General features: G+C 41.1%; 1 protein-coding gene across 1 annotated transcript; it reads left to right on the top strand.

The window, feature by feature from the left end:
* Positions 1-314: 314 nt before the first annotated feature.
* LOC108230702 (leucine-rich repeat-containing protein 52) lies at positions 315-21,961 on the top strand. The gene is made up of 2 exons (XM_017407130.3): positions 315-1,558; positions 21,254-21,961. The coding sequence occupies exons 1-2, from the start codon at positions 922-924 to the stop codon at positions 21,592-21,594; spliced, it is 978 nt and encodes a 325-aa protein (XP_017262619.1). The 5' UTR covers positions 315-921; the 3' UTR covers positions 21,595-21,961.
* Positions 21,962-23,152: the final 1,191 nt, after the last annotated feature.

The following is a 23,152-nucleotide window of genomic DNA, read 5'->3' as shown; positions in this document are numbered from 1 at the left end:
AATTTCTCATCAATATATCTGGAAAACGACAGAATTAAACCCTTTTAAACTGCAGCATTTGATATAGCTCAGGATGAACCTTTTCAAGTTTGCAATAAGCACCTTTAATGAAGTGTTTTTGTAAAACAATGTTAACTAATATTTCGAAAAACATTCACCAGTTTGTCAAACTGACACGAAAAATATGAAAAAAACGGGATTGTCATCTTATTTCTTTGCGTTTCTCTTCTTTTTTTTTATAAAAGAGGTCATGACCTGGTGACGTCATCAGCTGCGGATCACCTATATGACCGAGTCCCAGACGGCGGCGGGACTTCAGCGTGTGCGGAGCCGCGGTGTGTGTGCGCGCGTGCAGAGGAGAGGGAGAGGGGAGGGCGCGCGGAGAGCATCGGCACGGCGGCGCAGCGGTCACAGCGAGCTGCCCGCGAGCCCGAGTGGAGGCACGCGCTCTGTCCACTCCTCCGCTGGACACCAGGACCAAGCAGAGACGTGTGAGCGGAGTGCGTCCCCTGCTGAGGAAGAGTCCGGGGGATTCTGGAGATGATGATCAAGTCCTGAGGAGTGTTTGGAAACTAAAACAACGCGCTCTGCTGGAGACATCTGACTCCCCCACCCCGAGATGAGACTCCGAGGAGATGTTCGCAGACCTTTCCTGTGGTCTTCAGGTGGGATAAAGTCCAGTTACGCGTCCTGTCGGTCACCTTCGGAGGAGATGCCTTGTGGCGACGTGCGCGGCGCGCCAGCGTGCGTGTGAGCGACTGACTGACGGTCCTTCTGAGAGAGAAAGAGAGGCTGGATATAAACAGCAGGCATCATTTGTCCTCTGTCCCAGCTCCTCACACCCATGCAGGATGCCCGGGGAGCGCCGGGGAGTGCCGGACCAGCTCAGCCCGAGTTCATGAAGCTCCGGGCCGCTACGTCATGCGTCTCCTGCCCGAGTCCCTCCGGCTCCTCTTCTTCTTCCTCTTCGTGATGGGGGTGGCCCCGGCTCCGGCTCTCACGGCCGGCTGCCCCGGCAGGTGCGTGTGCGACGAGCAGCTGGTGGTCCAGTGCGCCGGGCAGGAGCTCACCCTGTTCCCCAGCGACCTGCCCCTGGCGACCCGGCAGCTCATCATCTCCAACAACCGCATCGGGGACCTGCCGGCCCTGCAGCTCAACTACCTGTCCGACCTGGTCTACCTGGACTGTAGCAACAACTCGCTGACGGAAATCTCCGAATCCACTTTCGGGAACTTGCGCAAGCTCGCCTACCTGGACCTGTCCTTCAACACCCTGCTGGAGATCGAGGATCGGACTTTCGGGCCCCTGGCGTCCCTGGTGATGCTCCGGCTGACGGATAACCCGAGCCTGGGGGAGATCCACCCGGACGCCTTCTCGGAGAACGTGGCCCTGCAGGTGCTGGACGTGAGCCGGAACAACCTGACGAGCCTGAACATCAGCAGCCTGATCGCTCTGCCTGTCCTGCGCTCCCTGGGGCTCAGCGGGAACCCCTGGAGGTGCGACTGTGACACGGAGGACCTCTGCCTGTGGGTGCAGATAGAAGGGTACAAGTTCCAAGGTGAGGATGGCTGACAGACCCAGAACAGAAAGAGCTCTTAGTCTTACCTTCAAGTAGTAAAACAGCTCATCAGGTGTCTCTTTTCTCTCTGGTTTGATTCAAAGAGGTGCATCATGTTTTCCTGTGCATTTGGGAATTCTGGCCTCTTGCAAAGTAAACACACAGCATTTTTATTTATTTATTTTGTGCCAAAGACCCACCATGGTTTTGTCATTTATTAATGTCACTTTAGCTCATTTATGTAATTTAATTGTGTTTGTTTAGTTAATTTGAGGAGGGCATCTTACTGAGGGCGTCCTCTTTATCCTGTTCCTTTATGAAATAATAAAGTGCAAATTATCTACACCAAAACTCGTGACTCAGTCAGGAATAGCGTGCTTTGACTTTTGAGCATATTACAGAAAATATGCAAAAAAAAAAAACGTGATTTTTTTTTTAAAGAATGGAAATCAATGGGATTTTGGTGAAAGAGCGTAAAAATCCATGCCTTTTTGGGGATCTATAGCTCAGGTATTTTTCAAAGTAGAACCATCATTCAAAGTTTAAATGGGTTTCTGAAAGTTGGACTTCACATGTTTAAACTAGCACTTTGATATCTTTTAGGGGTTTTACACAATTACAACTTAAGTTTTATCATTTTTACAGATTTTCCATGAATGTTCAGCTGACGGCTGATGATGTCACACACTAACTTTTGAGCTGTCTAATAATTTAAAGTCTTTTACAAACGCTTCCTACTCTCACAGCTCTGTTGGTACATACACAAATTATATATCAAAATGTAGGCATTTTTGTCTTCTTTGATCCAGTTCATCTCTGACTGCTATAGGATTTAGGGATTTCTCTCAGATCCCATCAGAATACAGAGAGCGCACTCCCAAGCTTCAGACTTCAGGTGTATTTTAGCTCAAAATATTCTCTCCAAAACTAGAAGTGAAGGGTCTTTTTAAACTTGTCATATTTCCTACATAAAAGGTTGCAGAAACACAAAAATATCCAGAGTCTTCTGCCGCTGACAATTAAGAACTTTTGAGAATGGACTTGCGTTTCTTACACAGCGACTGTTTGTCGGAAGCTTGATTTTCAGTCTGCATCTTTGTCTGCCTCTCAGGTCAGGGAGTGACAGACACTCGCGTGGTTACCATGGTGACCACAATGAGCTACTGGCAGCAGCTTTAACATTTCTTCAGATTTTTGTTCTGTTTACCCTTCTGTAACAGTTCATTCATCAAAATATAAGCAGTTATTCTGAGGTTAGATTAGTACAAAGTATTGTAGGATGTTTGGGCAGCAGCTGCACTGGCACCCTTCAATATGTCTGCAGAATTTTTCTCGTTACACTCGTCTTTGTGTATCACACACACATTGAACCTAAACTTCCCTTTGCCTCCTATAGTTAATATCTCAGGTTTACAACTCAGCAGATTAGCTTCACGGACTATGTGAGAGAAGTTAAGTTTGACCCGAGAAAACTGCAGAAGCGGGACATGTGACCTTCTCAGTGAGGACAAGCTCAGACGAGCTTTGGCTGCATGTTAGCTGAGCTTTAAAGTGGCTGACCTCAGGTCAGGTCTTGTAACAATGTTTGTGCTGCTTTTAATGGCTGATATTCTGTCTTCATCCTGTCCGCTGTAACGTCAGGGGCCTGGAGGTAAACCTGAAATGATTGTCTCTTCTCATACCACTTTCCCCCTGCTGGTGATAGCTCACTGGACACAAACACTTTCATCAACACACACAGGGGCACCTGGATGTGCTCGTGCTCCTGCTGCTTTTGGCCCTTCAGTCCAGATGTTTAATGATGGTGCTCAGAAAAGCTGGACACTCTTGCTCCCACTATAAGGACAGCGTGCATGACTCTGTGTGTGTGTGTGTGTGTGTGTGTGTGTGTGTAGGAGAGTTCCCACTTACGGTGTTAGTCAGCGTGTGTGCTGAGGATAACAAGGGGGAGATGGGGAGCTTGAAGTCCCCAAAGTTGTTATCCACCTTCAGACTGAGGTGGACTCTGAAAAATGTGACAAATAAACACAGATACTCTCACAGGCAATCAATACCACACGCTCCAACCACCAAAACACATTCCTGCAACAAAATCAGAGCAAATATTCTGCCAGAACTGTATGTGCAATAGAAATGCCTACTTAAACAGCCATAAATCCTTGTAAAGGAACATTTCAGACACTTTAAAGTATGAACAATTAATATTTCACCTGTTGTAGATAGCTCTTAGATCAGCCTGAGATCATCAACTACAATAATTCTACAATAGATCTGCAATGCAAAACTGACAGCAGGGGAAAGGTTTAAATAATAGTGTTTGCATAAATCACTGTGAAATGTTGAAGACTGGAGTTGTTTTAAGATGACAGGAATCCACTGTGGGTGTCGTTCACCCATCTATCCAAAATTTGCCAATAAATACAGTACAAGTAGACCCACTTCCAGAGTGCATTTTTACTATCTTAACACAACTCCAATCTTAAAATGTCCACATTGGTTCATTTTCTATTTTCTTTTACCTGCTTTTGCATGTGGGGTGGCAGGAAGCTGGTGCCTGTCACCGCCAGTCAGTTGGTGAAAGGTGGGGTTCATTATGTGGATGTCGTCAATCCATCACAGTCAGACAACTGCTGATGCTCATGTTTATAACCAGTGATCACTTAAAATGACCGGTTAACCTAACATGCATGTGGGAGGAAACTGGAGCACCCGGAGAAAACCCATGCATGCACAAGGAGAATGCAATATTTACCTATAATACCTGTTAAATCACAGTGAAGGTTGATCCGTTTACAGTCTGAATGTTACAAATGGAGTTCTGACCGCACAAAGACAGGACAACACACTTTTTTTCTTCTTCTAAAAAATGTTATGAGTGTATTGTAGATGGTACTCCTAAATTTCTGCTGTAAACACAAGGTGAATGGGGACAAGCAGCCGTGTGTGTGTGTGTGTGTGTGTGTGTGAAAGAGAGATAATGTTGTGTTTCTGTGGTCATGACTGCCTTTCTGATCGAACTGCAGAGTTGTGAGTCTAACACACAGATTCCTGCTGTCTCTTCCTTTCAGTGTGAGCATGAATCAGATGGATTCAGGGGTGTGTGTGTGTGTGTGTGTGGGTGTGTTTGTGAGACCTTCACCATCTTCACACAGAAACTCAGAAAGAACCTTTCACATTGTCCGATTATTTTGTCGCTTTGTGTTTCTGTTCCGGACATATAGGTGGGGAAAAATGTTGGGAGCAAGCTGTGGGTGTCTCCCACCTCATTTATCATCCCAGTTTGGTCCCACTCTAGCAGTTTCCTCTCCAACGACAAGTAGCACTTTCTTTTTTGTATTTATAGAAAAAAATGTTTCCATATTATAACAAGGCTGTATTTTCCCCTCCGCTGAATCACAGTTGAATCTTGTGTGTTGATCTGCAGTCGGATGCAGCATAATTTTGTCTGGTTTTTCCATTGCAAACAGCACCTTGTAGCTCATACTGATGGGTTTTTTGGATACTTCTGCAGAGGCGAACCAAGCTGGTACCACCAAGTGTCATGGAAATGTTGCAGACCTCTGACTGGTTCATGAGCTTCAACACAGACAGACATGTAGTCCTAAACAACAGCACCTTACGCACACTCACACACTTCCTTGATTGATAAAGTTGTTGAAGAATTCATAATTTACAACATATATGTCACACATATATGCTATTTGTGTGCATTGTTTTATAAATGTGTGTATGGCTAATGAATTACATTGCAAATCCATCAACTGTGATTGTGAATTTACAGGATGATCTTTTTTTCTTTGCTGACTGGAGTTTAGCTTTGTGCAGCTAAGATTGCGCCCAAAAGATACTCAGATCCCATTGTAAGCAGAAAAAACCCAGGCTACGACTGCACCATACCACGGGGCTGAAAATCACTTTTGATGTGTCTTGATCTAAGCGTCAGCATGCTCTAATATTGTCACTACTTACTATTTTTTTGACCATTTTTCAATTTCTTTGGTGGGTGTTAGCTGCAAAAATAGAAATCTCAGAAAAGGAAGTGTGGGTAATGTTCACTCTGTAATACGAGAGCACTCGGCTCCAGACAAATATGAGAAATAGTTGAATAAATTAATAGTTTTACAAACATCCTTTATACCCAAATCTAGGCCAGAACACATCTGTGTGTTCTTCCAAGTCTGACAAGTGTTGCATGAATACAACAAGGAAAGCCTGAGGATTTGATACATAGATAAATATCTGCACAGGTAGATGAGAACATGCATCACTGACACCCGAGCACATGAATTACATGCATGAACACATGAATGCATGAATTACAAACATAAGACAGTAATAAAGGATGAGTGACAGCCATATTGTTCCAACTGTGGGTTTTCCAAAGCCAAACCTTGAGTTTACCAGTCTGGGAATTTAGATTTTTCTTTCATTAAAAATGTAATTGCATCTGTAAAACTTCAATACTTCAAAAATAATCTTTACACTGACTTTCACTAAACAATCAGGTTGTTAGCATACTGTTTGTTTTTCAATACATCACATATATATAAGTGGCAACTACTTTGTATTTTTGTCTTTAAATTAGAAACTAAAACCTTAATTATGACTTTCAGGTTAGTTTTATGGCATTTTGGGTGTTTACACAATGACTGAAAAAAATTAGATCTCTGTAGCATTTTAAGAAAAAATTGGAGGTGCTTTAGCTCAGAGAAGTGTCACTTCTGCTCCTGTATTTTGTGTTTTCATTTCATAGACAGCCAGGGCAGGTTGTGTAGTGGAGAAAAGAAACACATTTGCATCACAAGGAAAGCAAAATGTCCTCACTAAAAACAAAAGGCAGCTTAATAAGGTCACTGTGAGAAAGGGCTGCAGTTCTGGTCAAGAAAAATCCATACAGAAAACAGAGAAAAATGAGGACAACCAGAGAAATGCAGAGAATATTAAGTACATATACTGATATTTTATTATTTCCAATAATAATTGAGCCTATATATGTGTTCTTCTGAAGTGTGTTTGATCATTCTGAGTAAAAAAAAAACATTTTACATTTATTCTAGGAACACTGTTCGGATGTAATGAGAATCAGGAAGAAAATATCAGACTTCAAACGACAAACAAGGATCAGGAGTGTACTGCTAAAAGTATTTATATAACAGTGTCACCCTCGATAAACGCAGGACTCGTAAAGTCTTCATTACAAATAAAATGGGCAATGACAGAAAACCCCACAGGGCAGAAAAAACAGAAATCCAAACCAAGAAGCAGCTCGCACAAGGAGAACGACAGAGGACAACAGAAGAAAGTACAGTGGGGTTGCTGCTAACAATGTTGTACTTACAGGTGTGGACATTTATCAAAAAAGTGATAAAATAAAACAGAAAGTGAGCTGGTCAGAGCTCAGAGGCATGTGCTAAACCTGAAACCCCCAAGTCCACTATAGAAACAAAATTATCCGTTTTATTGCTTTACCTGTCACTGGTCATAATGTTGTGGCTCCTTTATGCACTTCTGCACCTGTATTTAGGCTGCCAGGAGTTGATAGAAAAGATCAACACGTGTCCCTTTATATTTACTTCACTATATTTTAATTTATCTTATCTATACTCCTATAAAATGCATCACAACCTGCATCATATTTGTCCCGACGCCCCGTTCTGTCATGGCTATACTTCATTATGAGTTCCTGGCTCAGAGCGCTTGCACATTATCCCGTCATGATGGAACTTCAGCTCGTTGAGTGACCCGTTGTTCTTACTGAGGTTTGATTCTGATAAGTGTCTCCTTTAAATGCACAGGATGTAAGGAGCGTGCCTGAGTCCGGCTTGGCACAGTTCCTGATGTTGTGGCTCCGATGTTTTTGTGTGTGTGTGTGTGTGTGTGTGTGTGGGGGGGGTATTTCTGTCTGCCCCTTAGTGTCCTGGACAGCTCATAAGCGAGAGGCAAAGAGCCAAAGCTGGAGGCCGCACACGGGGCACAAGTTAAATATTCATAAATGACAAAGAGAAACAAGTGGCCACCAGGGTTCAATGAAAGACAAAATGATTAGATAAAAGTGAGGTTTTCGCAGTGTTTGCAGACTGTTCCAGAGATGGTAAAAGAAAATAGGACAAGATGAAAAGATAACTGCACAAACAGATTCGGCTGGACTATGAAACCAGCCAAGAAACAAAAAGACAAAACACCAGACCATCAAGGTGTTGTTAATCATCTGTGCCCCAGAACTGTCACTCACATCCATTAAAACATTCATTATGACAAGCGGGCATCGATTCACTTTAATACAGGTAGATGATGCATTATTTATCAGCTGGAACCGTTTCTCAGACCCATCTGGTGCGGAGAACCGTATCAAATTCAACTGGCCTACATGTGGACGGTATATGTTTATATGTCCCGGCGTATTTCACGGTGTGAACCCGAAACCAGGAGCGATGCGACGCTCGTGTGGGCGTGTTTGTGATATGATCACCTGAGGCGCAGAGGAGCGTCGGCTCTGGAGTTTGTGTGCAAAGCGTGACCGTGTGTGCGCACGTGTGAGTGATCAGCTCGGGTGTAACGAGAATAAAGAGCATGGAGATGACGGAGCAAAACTCCGAGAAATAGACAGATTAGAAATGGCTGATTAACAGTGAAGGGTGTTTAAGAGAAAATGGTGCCCCCCCCCAAAAAAAAAGTAAATGAAAGGAGAAAAACTGATAAAGTGGAATGATGGCGAGACGAGGAGGGTGCAAATTGTTGCTGTTTGACCTTCACTTCTTCCTCTCTCTCTCTCTCTCCACCTGATCTGTGGCAGAAGAAGAAGGGATCATATGGAGAAATGATGCAAAAGAGGATGGAGGTAATCTGACTAATGCTGCATTTGAGAGGAGTGTGAAGGCGTTATTCAGCCCTTGTGGATGTGATGAAGAAAAAGGTCAGCTATTCTCGGTCTTCTCCCAGCCCAGCGTGATGCATTTAGCTGCTAAATGATGAGTCCTTGAATGACCAAAATGTTGCACTAAAGAGCAACTTTCTTCAGAGTATAATGTGACCGGGCACAAAAAGGGAACCTCCCCAGAGGAGTAAGGGAGTGGAGTGAGGGGTAGGCCAGCAATTAGAGATAAATTGATCTCTCTGCAGGCTGTGATCTTACTTATTACAATCAATGGCTCCATTTAAGAGTCCCAAAGCTAGACACATAAAACTGTTGTTTCATGACTTAAACTGTTTACTTCTAGGACAAAAATCTGCCCATCCTCCTTTGCCATAGTTTGATTCTGAAAGCAACAGGTCCAAGAGGGAAAACCCAAACATCCCTCTCCCCAGTGCCACTCTCCAGCTCCTCTTGGGTGTTTCCAGGTCGGAGTTGAAACACGATCCCTGCAGAGAGTTCCCAGTCTGCCTTGGGATCTCCTTCCATACTGAAGGTCATGGCCTGAAGGCGCCAACAGAACCACATAATCCAAAAACGTGTGTAAACATTATTTTTGCCGGATTTAAAGTGTGCTTTCATAGGTTTGTGTTTGCGTCTCAATCATCATGCCACACAAGCATGATTTTCTCTCCCGCTTTTAATCATGAGAAGATGCAGACACACTCCTGTTTGCAAAAAGAGTGTTTGCACCACACCTAAAGCGAAGGACAAAAGAAGCCTTTTTTGTTCTGGGGTCTCAGTTGTAAAACTGCAAAAAGTGCTTGACAGAAAATCGATCAGCTCTGTGAGACAAGTACCATCTGGTGCCAAAACAGCAGCTTCTTGAACTCTGCTTCTTTTCTTAAACTCTCACCTTCATGGTCTTCCAACACCTCTGGACCGTTCATCACGGCTAAATTTATTTACAGCATCCCATGCTAAAATAAATATGTGATATATAAACTGATTTTAAAAATGAATAAATCTACAGTAACAAGAGAAACCTTCATTTTATGTTAAATTGCATTTAGTCTTTTTCCATTTTGACTTTATCATGTCAGCTTTAGATTGCTTCAAGAACGTCCTCACTCTTCCTTTATAATAGAAATAGAAACTGAAAGCCTTTACTCTCATTGTATATTGTACAAAAAATAATAAAAAATACACTTCTTTTTAGGTCAAAAGACGTGGTATGCACAGAATACACTCACACTAAAAAAATACATCATGATACAAACTTGACAAAGTGACTAAAGTGAAGCATCATTATTAAAGTCTCTATTGTAAACTATTTGAAAGGATGTAAAGTATTGTATCTGTTCCTGATTTGTTCCCTGAGGAGGATGGAGGTCAGACGTTGCGCAGTTTCTCTTTGTGTAAATGTGTGTGAGCGTAACAGGAGATAGCTGTAGGTTCAACAGATTTTCCCTCTATATGAGACCACAGCCACACTGATTACCATATGCACTGACATGATAAAGCTGCTTATAAATAGCTGTGCTCCTGGTTCACAGGATGGGCTGTCTGTCCTGCAGGTTAATACCTCGCAGCCCTGATCATGTCTGTGCTCGTCAGGAAACACATTTACTCATGGATGAAGTGTAGAAATGATCCCTGCGTGCCTCTTTGCTTTGGGTTTCTCATGTGTTACATTTACTGTGGTGTCCCAAAATTTTAAAAAAGACATTGAAGTCTAGCATTTATTGTAGGAAAACATGTTGTCTTTAGTTTTTAGTTTAAACTAAAATCATTTCATGATAAGAAACAACAGAGTTATAGCTGTTTTGGTCAGAGCTTTAAAAGAAAAGTGTTATGCACAACCTTGAGTGTTATTGTGAGGTCCCGCTAAATCTGTTAGCTCTCAGAGTTTGTTCTGGCAGTGACCCTCAGCTACTACCACTGAAAATTTTAGCTCAATATCTGTAAAATTGACTGAGTTGTAGCCATTTCTGTGCTCTCTATGGTTGCTTAGATGTGGCGGGCGGGCTGAGAGGTTCATTAAAATCCATCCACTGGTTCAGGAAATATTTTGCTAACAGAACAAAAAGTTGAGATTTTTTTCTTTATAACTTTGATCAGGCTCATCAGAGGGAAGGGAAACAACCAGAAGGAAACAGAGTGAAAGTGATAAGTGTGTTTTAGCGGCGGGCAGCGCTGCTCTTTCTGCATCTCTGTCAGAGTGTCGGTGTTCATGCTGGAAACCATCCAGCTGAGGCTTCGACACAGAGACTGTACCACCGAGTCACAGCGACAGTTACACACACACATGCACGCTTATGGTTCCAGATGTATAATCGCCGAATCTCACGCTCATTTGTTTGCCTAATTGTGCGCTGTCTGTAGTTTGTAACGGAGGTTCAAAGCTCTGCATGTGTTCCAACAGGCCTTTGCTGTTTCTGTAAAGAAGCATTTCTGTGTATTTTCCTCTGATTGCTGCTGATTTCATTCATCTGGCACTATTTTTATCTTAATAGCCCCCAGCCTTGAGTGTGCCTCTGAGCTGCAGGGCTTTGAGGCAATCTTCTCTGCAGCACCTGCATCGTGTCACTGACCACAGTCTTCATTATGTCACCCCAGCGTGGGGACTTCAGGACAACACAGAGGACAGACGGACAATCGCAATCTGCTCTCTGTTCTCCTCACTGACCTGTCACACACTTTAAGTGTAAATGGACTTAGAAAAACAACATTTGTTGCAAAGATTAAACCTTTTTTTTTTGTCTCAGTCCGGACTAACTCGCCTTAGGATGACGTGACGTTTTCCGTCCTGTTCGCATCTCATGCTGCAGGGATTTTTCCTCCTAGTGCCTTTTAAAGGTTCAGAAAAGTAAAATCTGCAATGCAGCCAGCATGCAGAAACTGAATTTTTTTTTCAGGCTGCAGCGTCTGCCCTGAGACTGCTGGAATCAGACTGCAGATTCAAACTGCTCTGCAGAAACAAAGAGGACACACACATATGCACACACTCCCAGATCTCTTTATATCTGTCTCTCTTATTCTCTTTAACCTGAAAATACCCCTGTGGTTAGTTCCTAATGTACTTTATTTTTACAGCATTATAAGGGCTGCATTTACAGAAACCTAAAGAAGTTTTCTGACTTTTAATGAAGAGTTACGAGTGAGTTCAGAGGAAAGCAGAATACATTTTATCTAGTTTTAACAAGCACTAACTTAAACCTTTAATTATGAACACTTGTCATAAACTAAGAATAACTCATTAGCTGACTAATTAAAACTTTTGACAAGTGAATAATACTGAAAACATTGTGAAAATGCAACCACAACTAGCATCGTTGTACATCTACAAGGGGGCCAACTTTTGGAGTTAACCCAGTTCAAGATGGACACCACAGCTACCTGAGTAAACATAAAAATGGCTATAACAAATTTTGAGCTAAACTTCGTGTGGTAGTCACTGAGACTCATTCCTAACCATAGTCTGTACCAGAACCAGGAAGTTAAAGCCGGAACAGCACCAGGTTCTCCGTTAGCTGGTTCCAGTACAAGCCCCGCCCCCTCCATGTAAAGAAACGGGACATTGGCCTCATTAAAAAACAAAAACACACCATAAATCTTTTATCTCCGGTGATGACTCTTATTGCTTCAGGTCGTACTTACCTTGCTGTTGTAGGTTTGAATGCTCATTTTTCCAATAAGTTTAGCTGTAATTAGTCATTTCATGCTCAAATGAAAGGTCATGTATCACCATGATTGACAAGTTCATAACTTTGTTGTTAAAACTTTGGGTTTTAAACCAAGAATTCTGTAATTTAACTGCATGCAGTAAAAATCTGTGAGGATATATATATATTTATATATATAAAACGGCAGACAAAAACAGAGTACCCCATGTTCAAATTAAAGATTTGTTATATATATATTTAAATAAAAGTCAGCAGAAGAAGTAGGGACCTTAAAAAAAACAGGAAGAAACTGAAAATGTCAAAGGCAATGATGTCTGAGTGGGTCTCCCAGTCTGAGTGAGAAAACACGAGTCGACAAAGAAACAGACGGTGAAGAACGCCTGAGCGGAGGCTGAATCATTCCGGCTGCCACCTTCTCCTCTGTTCTCCGGTAATGCTCACATTATTTCCCTCTTATCTCTGATTATAGACATCAGTCATGAATTTTCTCTAAACTGTAGCCATGAATGTTAAGTAGAGAAAAAGTATGGATGCAAGCATAAAATTCACAGAGGCATATTTCTGCTGGGTTTCAGGGACATATAAAACAAAACTTCAATTTGAGCTTGGGGTGCTCTCTTTTTGTCTGCCGTTTTAATTTCTGACATTTTTAAACAGTTTCTGCACTTACTGTATATAGTAAACCTGTGGGTTTTGTTCCAGCTCAGACGACTGGAGGTGTTGTCCTTTTTGCCGATAAGTTTTGCTTAGGAAGCATTGTTTTGAAATCTTAGGTCAGACAGCTTCTGCTGCTTGGATTTGTCTCATTCATGAGATGTTCTGCTTGACTTTTTTATTTAATAAATTGATAAATAATTGAAAAAAATCCACCAGCCTGGTCTTTCCTGTATCCCTTATCTCCCTTGCCACGACAAATGGTGGCAACGGTGGGATTTGAACCCATGCCCCAAAGAGAGTGTCTTTTTTTGCAGATAAGCTTCATTTAAAACATATTATTTTAATTTTAGGTTAGACAGATTAAGCCACTTGGAATTGTCTTACCCTTTGGATTTTCTGATTGACGTTTCTTAATTGATAAAAATCAACAATCTGGGTCTCTCCTGTCCCCCTGATCTGTTCTGCCACAAGAAAATTAAATCTTTAAAAATTACAAAGGTACAAATCAAATTTAAAAAATTCCAAATTAAAAGTAAGTGTCCTCAATGAGGAAAACAGGTCTAAGTTGGACAGAATACAATATTATGGTTGGGAAGCCAATGTCCCCAAATGAGGACACAAGTCTCAGGATGTTAAGACAGTCCTCTCACTTGTATTTTAAGTTGAAATAATTCATTAGATTTTATAGTGAAGTGACTAAAGGTTTGAACTACAGTGGCCTTATTGAAGATAATTGAAGAATATAATTGAATACACACATCCATCATGACTGTTTCCAACCAGTGTCCCATTCCTGAAAGTGCTGAGAACCATAGAGCCACAGACATACAAGTATATGATGATGATTTTTAATGGAAATACTCGGGAGCGGTGGTCGGGCTGCAGTGGCTCAGTGGTCAGTGCCGTGGTCTTACAATCCTGAGGCCGCAGATTCAAACCCAGGTTACGTCTGGCACCCGGTGTAAAACACTTACTCAAATCTTCCATACAAGTTCATTCGCTGTGCTGACCCCCACAGGAAGGGAGCGGTCTAAAGAAAAACACCTTGGGAGTGATGTTTACAAGCCTGCCCTTCATAGCGGCAGGCAATAAAAATAAAAGAACATCCTATAAGGTAGTATAGCGTTGGCATTGTGTTACACACCACTGAGCCAGTGTCCTAACTGAATCATCTACAGCTGTGTTACTTTTCATCTCAGCGTTTTTCCATCATTGAATCTAAAGCCGATGTTGTTAAGATTACTGAGGTAAGATTACCTTTAGTAGATTATTATTACAGACAACTTGTTTTTCAGTATTTGTTTATTTCGGATGCTATTGAAATAGAGATTGTTAAAATGGCCAAACTTATTATCAGTGATAATAATAAAAAGCTTGTTTAACCAGTCCTCATTGTAACTTGGAATGAAGTCCTCACATTCCCCAACAGACCCGCTCTCCGTTGTATCCATATCCATGTTTACACAATCTCTACTTGTACTTCTTTTACTCAGTTACAAATGCTGCATGTAAGTGATGATACAGAACAACCTCGCCACAAATATCCAGGAAAGGAATCCTCGTACCAACCTGGAAGTAAGCTTGGTGGGGTTAATGAGATGGAGCAAATCACCTCCCCAGCTCAGACTGGGTCTGAGACCGAATCATGAACAACCACTTACAGGCAGAAACTGAGAAGCAAGACGGAGCCGTAAAGGTCATTTAGTGCCAGCCCTAAAATATGTTATTGATTTTCTTAGAAGAATGTAGTTTTTATGGGGTTTTTGGGACCTCATAAAATTTTTGAACATTTGGCAATTTGGGAACATTGTTGTCTAATAAATTGCACCGGATTTCTTGGCTATAAGTGATGAAGTAGCTGATGATTCACAAGAGCAAGGAAGCTCAACATGATGCAGATATATGATGTGCAAATAAAAGCTACAAGAAAAAGGAACGACATGAGAAAGTTTCTGTTATGGATTTAAAAAGTGATATTACTCATCAGATGAGACACCTTCTCCTAGTGCTGATACTCCTTAAGGACTCTTTCAGCTGTGGTCCAGGGATTCAGATATTATACCCCAGCTTTTTAACCATCCCAATGCAGCTGCAGTCAAAGACGTTTGAATATAAACCTCCAGCAGATTATACTGAAGAACAAAATGTTCACTTTTAAGATCCCTGACACTCCAAGGTGTTATTGTGAAAAGGTCGTCACAGTTTGTTTAGTTCACCTGTCAGTGGTCATAATGTCATGGCTGATAACTCTGTAATAATCCTTCCCTGAACCTGTATTTGATTGGAAAGAAAGAAATCCCACGCATTATTGCGAGAACTTCATAGATGTGTTAGTGCTCGGAGTATGTGTTGAGGACGACTCTCAGCTACTACCACACCAAATTTGAGCTCAGTATTGGTAAAATATATTGTTTTATATCCATTTTTGTGTTGGCTTAAGTCAGTTAGCTGTGGCAGCCATCTTGAATTAGGTTGATTTCAAAAGATAATCAGTTGTAGATGTAGATCCGTTGATTACTTCCTGGGAGCTTTATAAAAACCCGCCCAGTGATTCAAGAGATATTTTGCTAACAGACAGACAGGGTTGACGCTAACAGTTAATGCTAGAGTTTCAAGCAAAGATGTGCAATGCGTAGCCCTCAACGTGTATGTTATTGGTAGCAAATACAGCAACAATAAGTCCACAGCTGACTGTAGAGGCATCATTTCAGCAAACATTTTTTTTTTAAAACAGGCTAATAAATAACAAGTTTTGCTTTTATTTTTCATACAGTAATAATAATCAGAAACCATGTCCGAGTTTGTCTCAGAATAATATTTTCTTAACATTGCACATTTTATCTCAGGTTTCGGCTACAATCTGTAGGATTTCTGTGCGTGGCGTTTGCCACGGCTTTTTTAAAGACAGAGACGAGGTCAAAGTAGCCTCAGACAGAAAAATGTTTTTGTTCCTCTGTGAGACCAAAGTCTGCAGAAAGACAGAAAGCAGAGACAAGAAAAGAGGTAGATAAAAAAAAGACAAAACCCCAGTTTGCATGTTCCTCTGAAGAGACATCGTCAGCTGAGTGTTTCGTGAATCTCTCGGGAAACATCTGCTGAACCTGTTGCTGCACAACAACCTTAAAGCACTCTTAGCACTTCCCGAGTCACTAATCCCCATAATGTTTAAATAAAGTTAAATGCTTTTCTCAGCTGCCTAATGCCTTCTGGACTTACTGTCTATTTCTGCCTGGCTAGGGGAGACTTGTCAAACACATTTACGACTGTTGTGCTAAAGAGCGTGTTGCTGCAGACGGGACACAACTTTTCTTCTCCTGACTGAGATGAGCCCTGCTGCTGAGGAGATTGTTGGGTCTGTATTGATCAAAAACCTTATCAAACCCCTGCAGACATGTTGTGGAAAATCTCCTCGGTGGACTTGGCGAGATCTCATCAGACCACCCTGATAGCCGAATTGTTCCATTTAACCCTCGCGTGGATCCATTTGGGGAGATCTAATCTGACTAATCTGTCTTGTAGTTATTTCAGGCGTTCAATCGTTGAGGAAAAAACAATGTTAAATATTTGCTGAAGGGATAGTTCAGATCTTTTGATACAGAGCTCAGTGGAAAGGCTGTGAACAATAAATATCTTACGTGTTGTGGATAGTAGAGGCGTAACAACACATTTGTTCATATTGTGACAGGTGTTTTGGACAGGTACAGGGAACTTAACGATGAATATGTCAGTCACAATAAATCATCGCTCTTATTTAGAAGCGTGCGCACGTTATATTCACGGTAACTGCATTTTGCTAACAGCCATGACAGAAAAGAAGTAAAGGAAAAATGCTATCAAAAGCACTCTACATCAAATAAATGGGTGGTTCAAAATTAAACACAGAAGCTTGAAGATCTGCCACTGGTTCGGACAGGTACAGCAGAAGGAGACAAAATGTACAGTAAGGCAAGCAGTTATGTCATATAATCAGGGCTTTGAAAAGTTCTATGACAAGCTATTTGTATATTTATTTCATTTTCCTGATATCAAGTGCCATTTTCTCACACTGGCTCTTATCAAGCTGAGAAGCTAGGTTTAAGAGCTTCACATTTTATTAATTTTGTATTTATATACTGAGATATGTTATTCAGTTCTATGTTGATTTGTATTTTTTGCATCAAGTCTAATCCAAATAGGAATAGAGGTTAATTCTGATAAACTGATGAGCTATAGGCTAGTGGAAGTGGGGCCAAGTCCAAAGTGCAGTGCTGCCATCTTAAAACAACTTCTATTCTCAAAAATGTTATCCTGGTTCGTGGGAACCCTATTTTTTTTTATCTTTACACCATTGTCAGATTCACATTACTTGGCTATTTGAGCAGAAATGTTATAATATTCATGCAGGAAGTGCCTCAAACTGCACAGGAAGTGCTGCAGCTATTTGTGTTTGCAAATAACCACAAAACTACATGCAAGTAACCATCTAATGCTAAATTAAGAGTGATGTAAGGGGTTTATAAACAAGTGTTTTTATAATTCACTGTCAAATTTTTAAAACTGGATTTGTTTTAAGACAGCAGTAATCTACTGTGGACTTATGTCCACTCAGATTAGCCGTTAGATGGTTAATCTAATCAGAATTAAACCCTTTTTCTTCAAACTGAGCTCTATCTACAACAGGTAAGATATTATTTGGTATTAACTTTTCCACAACAGATCTGAACTATCTTTTAAAGGGTTTATTTACGTCATTAGTCTCACTGTTTCCCAACATAACTGTGGCAAGTAGTTTGACAAGTATAGATCATATCCAAACATCCTTTGCCATCACTTATTTTGCTGTTCAGACCTTTGGTTTATTGGTAGATAAATGCAGTTTAATTAACATCCATTAGAGGACCGGACTGCAGCCAAACACTTCAGTCATCTTCAGACTCGTTTTATCTGAAGCTTTCATCCAAGACTCTGTGAACGTAAATATTAAAAAAAGTCACACTTCCTGTCTGCATTAGTTCTGACTGTGTTTTCTGCCATTTTTTTTTCTAACAATACTCTCCGTGGATTTTCATCTTTAAAAGTGCTGTCTCTGTCCACCCCGCTATCTCTTTATAGCCTCTGTCATCTCTCTCATTGTTCTCAGCTCACAGAAGGGGAAAAAAAAATCTGGCCTTTCTGCAGAGCACAAAGGCAATTAAGGATGCACGGAGGGTGGGAGTGGAAGCGCAGGGGAATTAGCAGCACTGGTAAAGTAAGATGAACTGATTAAAAATGATGTAGGCTGCATTTTGCTCTTTTTCTTCTTTCTGATCACGCAATTAAATGCGCACAGAAATACACCTCTCCTTCCCCTGCTGTCTTTAAAGCGCTCTTCATTCACACTAATTGGTACTCCTGCAAAGATTTGAGAACTCTGCAAGTGAAAGATGACCTAATGTTCAAGAGATAATGTTTAATAAGACTTTTTTTTTCAAGCAAATGTACCATTTTTTTCTATTTTGCTTCAAAGTGGCAATAAAAATGACCTAATTTACATGTTTTTATTATCAAGTAACAGTCATTCAGCTGCATTTTGGCCTTTTTCATGAATAGGATCTTTTGGGGGTCCTTTCATCACCCGCCTAGATTTCCAGCACAAACATGGAGTTCTGTGGGAGCTGTTTATTCCCAAATACAACCTTAGTTTTAGGACTATTTTGAACCTTCGAGGTGATTTTCTCTGTGCTGATTAAATTATTCCAACGTTTTTTTTTTTGTGTNGGGGGGGGGGGGTGTTGTCTGTTGAACCACAAGAACGGTTGTTGAAACTCATTCAAACTCGGCTCAGTAAAGACGGTCCGTGAGAAAAGCTGCAGGATGAACAAGGAGAAAGTGATGATGAGTGGATGAACGACTGAAGGTCAAAATGCAACAAAACTAGGAGCAGGAAATTCAAAAGCTTTTATAAAATTTACAGAACAGAAGGAACTATCTGTTCTGTGGAATAATGATCTATTTCTAAAAGGGGGAGAAAAAAAATCCTACACATAAATGAGGTTAAATCTAGCCAGGACACCAAAATACAAGAGACCGGAAAAGACAGACTGACAAAAGGAGAGGAGAAACCACGAATATACTGTAACAAAACAATAAATGCACTCACAGCCATGAATAGTAGAGAAGTAAAATCAGATATGACATGCTGGGACAGAGATTATCATGAAAAAGAGGGAAGAAAATAAATAAGACATTAAAAAAAGCTTTACACAATGAAACACACAAAACTAAGGTCCCAAAATCCATACGTTGTGATCAAAAAAAGCTCTGAGTGAACAAAAGAAGCGGCAAATAAAAGAAATTGAACAATAGGGTTTGATTTCTTTTGCAAGACAATTAAAGTAACAAAATAAAAACATCCAGAAACCTTTAAAACTCCTTCCTGGTTTGGTCTGGCTGTGTGTACGGATGCATCTTAATTCTGTTCAACTCATTCACATACATTATAAAAACCAATCAGTAAGGGTTATCTAACTAAGGAGGCCACCAGATTGTGTTGAATCTTCACTTTGTTGCAGTCTACCATCCTGAGAGCACATTGGTGACAGTGGAAAGAAAAGACTTTCTTTTTACAGGAAGAAACTTCCAGCAGAACCAGAACCAGGTTCAGGATGATACTACCGGGTCCAGGTGTAGTTTCTGTTGGAAGAAAAACAAATAAAACACATGTTAATGAATCTTAGATAATGGCAGAAATCTTTCATCTATTAAATTCACCACAGTACCAGTATATATATTTTTATTGCAGCCTAAAAGGTCTATTTTAGCTTATTTATTCCACAGCATTTCTTTCAAAGTCCCTGTGTTAAGTGTTGAGGCTTACTTTCAAACGTCTGATGGTGGATTTTGTTGTGAGGATGCAGAAAAGGTTTACCTCCAGTGACTCATCAATAAAAGTCACATTTGTGAAGGTGTTTGTTCACCACAGAACAGCACACCATCACTCCAGAGTCTGTAAATGTCTCTAACGGTCATTGTTTTTTATGTGCATTAGGAGTTATTTTCAATTTGTCATTATCTTGACCTTTAATATACCTCTTAGCTGCCATTTTTAATTAGATTACAAGCAGATTAAATGGCTATTGAAACCACTTTGATGTGTTCTTAATGCCTTCTTTGTTGGGATCAGTTTTATTTTCAGATTTGGGTAGCCGTTTACAGGAATCAGTGGCTGCTTGTAGCTGAGACTGAGTTTTAGGTATTTAGCAAAGTATGTAGCAAAGACTATGGCTTTAAAATGTTGATTAAAATCCAAGACTTAGTTGATGTTCTCTGAGAGCTCAAATTGCTTGGGATACCCATACATTTGGCCTTAAGGTCCATGATATACAGGAGGGTTAGGGTGCTCCAAATGCGGGACTCTGAAGTAAAAGTTTGGCTCAGTTCACCAAAAAGAGACGGCTCTTTTGGCTTTCATACATCTCTTCAATTAGCACTACTTGTGAGGAGCCATTTTGAGAGCTGAAAGAGATGTCCCCTTTTGATGAGCTGAGCCAAATGACTACTACTGGAAAAAACACAAAAGCAATGTACTCATGGGAACAACAATGGCCTGAGAAGAAACAAAGGAAACTTTGAGAGCATCTGCAGGTGGGTTTGTTAGAAACAAAAGGCCAGTGTGATGAAGAGACGAAGAGAAGAAAAAAACTAACCCAAAGCACATGAGACATTATTCAAAATTAAACAGAAAGTAAGGCACTGAAGGAATGCATGTCACCTGCTGCCTTTCATGCCGGAGTTTTAAAATTAAAATCTTATGCTGAAAAGATATGGAGTTGCATGATCTCATGTGATATTATGTGTGTGTGTTGTGAATAAATCTAAGCTACAACACCACATTTTACCTCAATATTTGTAAAACTGATTCAGTTATAGCCAATCAATTCCTATTTGTCTGGCTTCTATTAGTGACCTTTGACCCCTCTGTTTTAAGGTGTCAATCTTCCCAAATAAACTGGCTTCTGTATGCAGAGGGCCGGTAATTTAGCATCTCTGTGTGGTCAGCAGGCTGATTATCATGTCCCTCATTATGAGCGGCAGCTGTTTGTCGGAGCAAACATTCATCTTCTTATTGCTCAGCTGCTGCAGAGTCATTTGTTGGTGTTTATCGATGTGCACGTGGGTGAGGGAGGGGGGACATGTCACCTTTCCTTCCATGTATGTGTGAGTGTCTGCAGCATATTGTTTCCATGTCCGAGACACCACAGACCCATATAAATCAGAGGTATTCTGTCATGTCTGCTGGGAGCCTTTATCACAAAGGTTATCGCTGCATTGTTCAGTGCTGTTTTTTGTGTCTGTGCGTGAGTCAAGGCTATTGATAGTTTCCCACCATTTTCTCCAAAGTAATTACAATTTTTTTTCTCTTCTGACATTCTGCCCTTCATCCTCAACCATATGCACTTATTATTCTCTGTCCCGGCTCTCTGTGTCTTTCCTGATTAATTTCCACTCTCATTACCACTCTGTTTTTCTCTCTTTCACCTCCAGATGAAGGCCAGACGGTTTGCAGCAACCCCCCAGAGCTGGCGGGCCAGCGGTTGGCGGAGGTGGGCATGCAGCTGCGAGCGGATTGCCACCAAGGCCTGGGCTACTGGGACTACCTCTTCTTCATCGCCATCGGCTTCGTCATCTTCTCGGCCGGCACGGTGTCGGCGTGGGTGATGGGCGTGCTCATGGTGCTGTACGAGCGCTACAGCAAGAGGAAGAGCGAGGAGCTGGACAGCGACGATGAGGAGGAGAGGGGAGCGATGGGTGGTGGCGGAGGAGGAGGAGGAGGAGGAGGGAACCAGGGGAATGGGGATCTGAGCAAACCTGGCATGCAGGTGTGAAAAACTGATGTGAGGTGACACAGAGAGACTGAAAGGAGAAAGCAGAAGTGATGAGAGGAGCCCAAGTACTCCTGCTGTGAACTCGGATCTGCCGGTCACTCTGTATTGCAGATTTAAATATGGCAATATGCTCTTTCATAAATTGGAAAGTGAGTGTGTGTATCAATTTGTGTGTGTGTGTGTGTGTGTGAGAGAGAGAGAGAGAGAAAACAGAGACAGCAATAAGGATGACTATGCCTTCACGTCAGGAAAACAGAATGACCTCTGAGTTTATTGAGAGCAATAACCTTGCACATACAGAGCGTGTTCCTGCATACAATGTAAAGTGCTCTTGCGTTTCACTTTATAAATGTTTATTATAACGAGACATATGTGAGTGGCACATTCAAACACACACACACAGTACATCTATGAAGAACACATGAAATGTTTTGGGGAGGACACTGATGCCTTATTTCTGCAACAGTTGAGACAGAAAAATGGGTTCATTTCAGCATTTAATGTTGTTTTCCAAATGGTCTAAGGCAGCTCGCTTCAAATAATCAACAGTAACAATTCTCCCTGAAAGGAATTGCTGTGGATGGGAACCATAAAGATCTTATCTGTTCTTTGTACGACCTCAGTTTGGAGAAATAGTTTAATTCTGACTAGACTGACGAGCTAACGGCTAGCCAAGACCAAAGTGGATTGCTGTCGTCTTTAAACAGCTCTAACCCCAAAAACTTCATATCCGTCCCAAACGCTATTTTATAAACCTTTGCACTGCTGTCAGTTTTACATTACAAAGATATTCCAGCAGAAATATTAGGATCTTCTTGCAGGAAGTGCCCCAGGGTGTGCAGGAAGTCTAACTGCTGCTATTTGTGCTTACAAATACCCATTGAGTTCTATGTATAATTAACTCTGTGATGCAAAATTGGCAGTGGTGAAAAGGTTTATGAAATAAAGTTTGCATGAACCACTATAAAGTTGTTGTTTTTTAGATTGGAGTTGTTTTGACCCACTTTGGCCCTGCTCAGACTAGCCACGAGCTTGTCAGTCTGATCGGAAATGTCCTCTTTTTCTCCAAACTGCAGTTGTTCCAAAAGAAATCAGCAACACTTAAATTGATAAGAACATTTCTGCAAAACCCCACTTCAGCAGATCTGAATATAACTATAAGGACAGAATCTTTCCACAGAGAGTAAAACCACATTTTGCTGTATGACTGATTGGACAAAAACAAAATAGTGTAAAAGTTGAACACAGAAAAAAAGGAATCAATCAAAGGAAATTGAACAAATTGTAGTAGTTCAGGAACTCTGTGGCTCAAGAGAACCTTAATATTCGCTCTTTAAGTGAAAAAGCACTTTGTGCATATTTTAAAATTTATTTATGTTGCTAAACAGCATTGTTTTCTTTGGTAAATTTGTTTGGTATCCTTCTTTACTGACATGTGAAGCTGTAAAGGTACCATGAAACGTGATGTCCAGGTTTCAAATAAGGGCTGGTGCAGTCGTTCTGGCCTAAAGGATTTTAGCAAATTGATCTATGTGAAAACTTTTGAATGTAAAACTCC

This window comes from Kryptolebias marmoratus, linkage group LG24, assembly GCF_001649575.2.
Source record: "Kryptolebias marmoratus isolate JLee-2015 linkage group LG24, ASM164957v2, whole genome shotgun sequence".
Lineage (NCBI taxonomy): Eukaryota > Metazoa > Chordata > Actinopteri > Cyprinodontiformes > Rivulidae > Kryptolebias > Kryptolebias marmoratus.
Note: the sequence above shows the minus strand (reverse complement) of the source record. Positions and strands in the feature narration are given on the sequence as shown.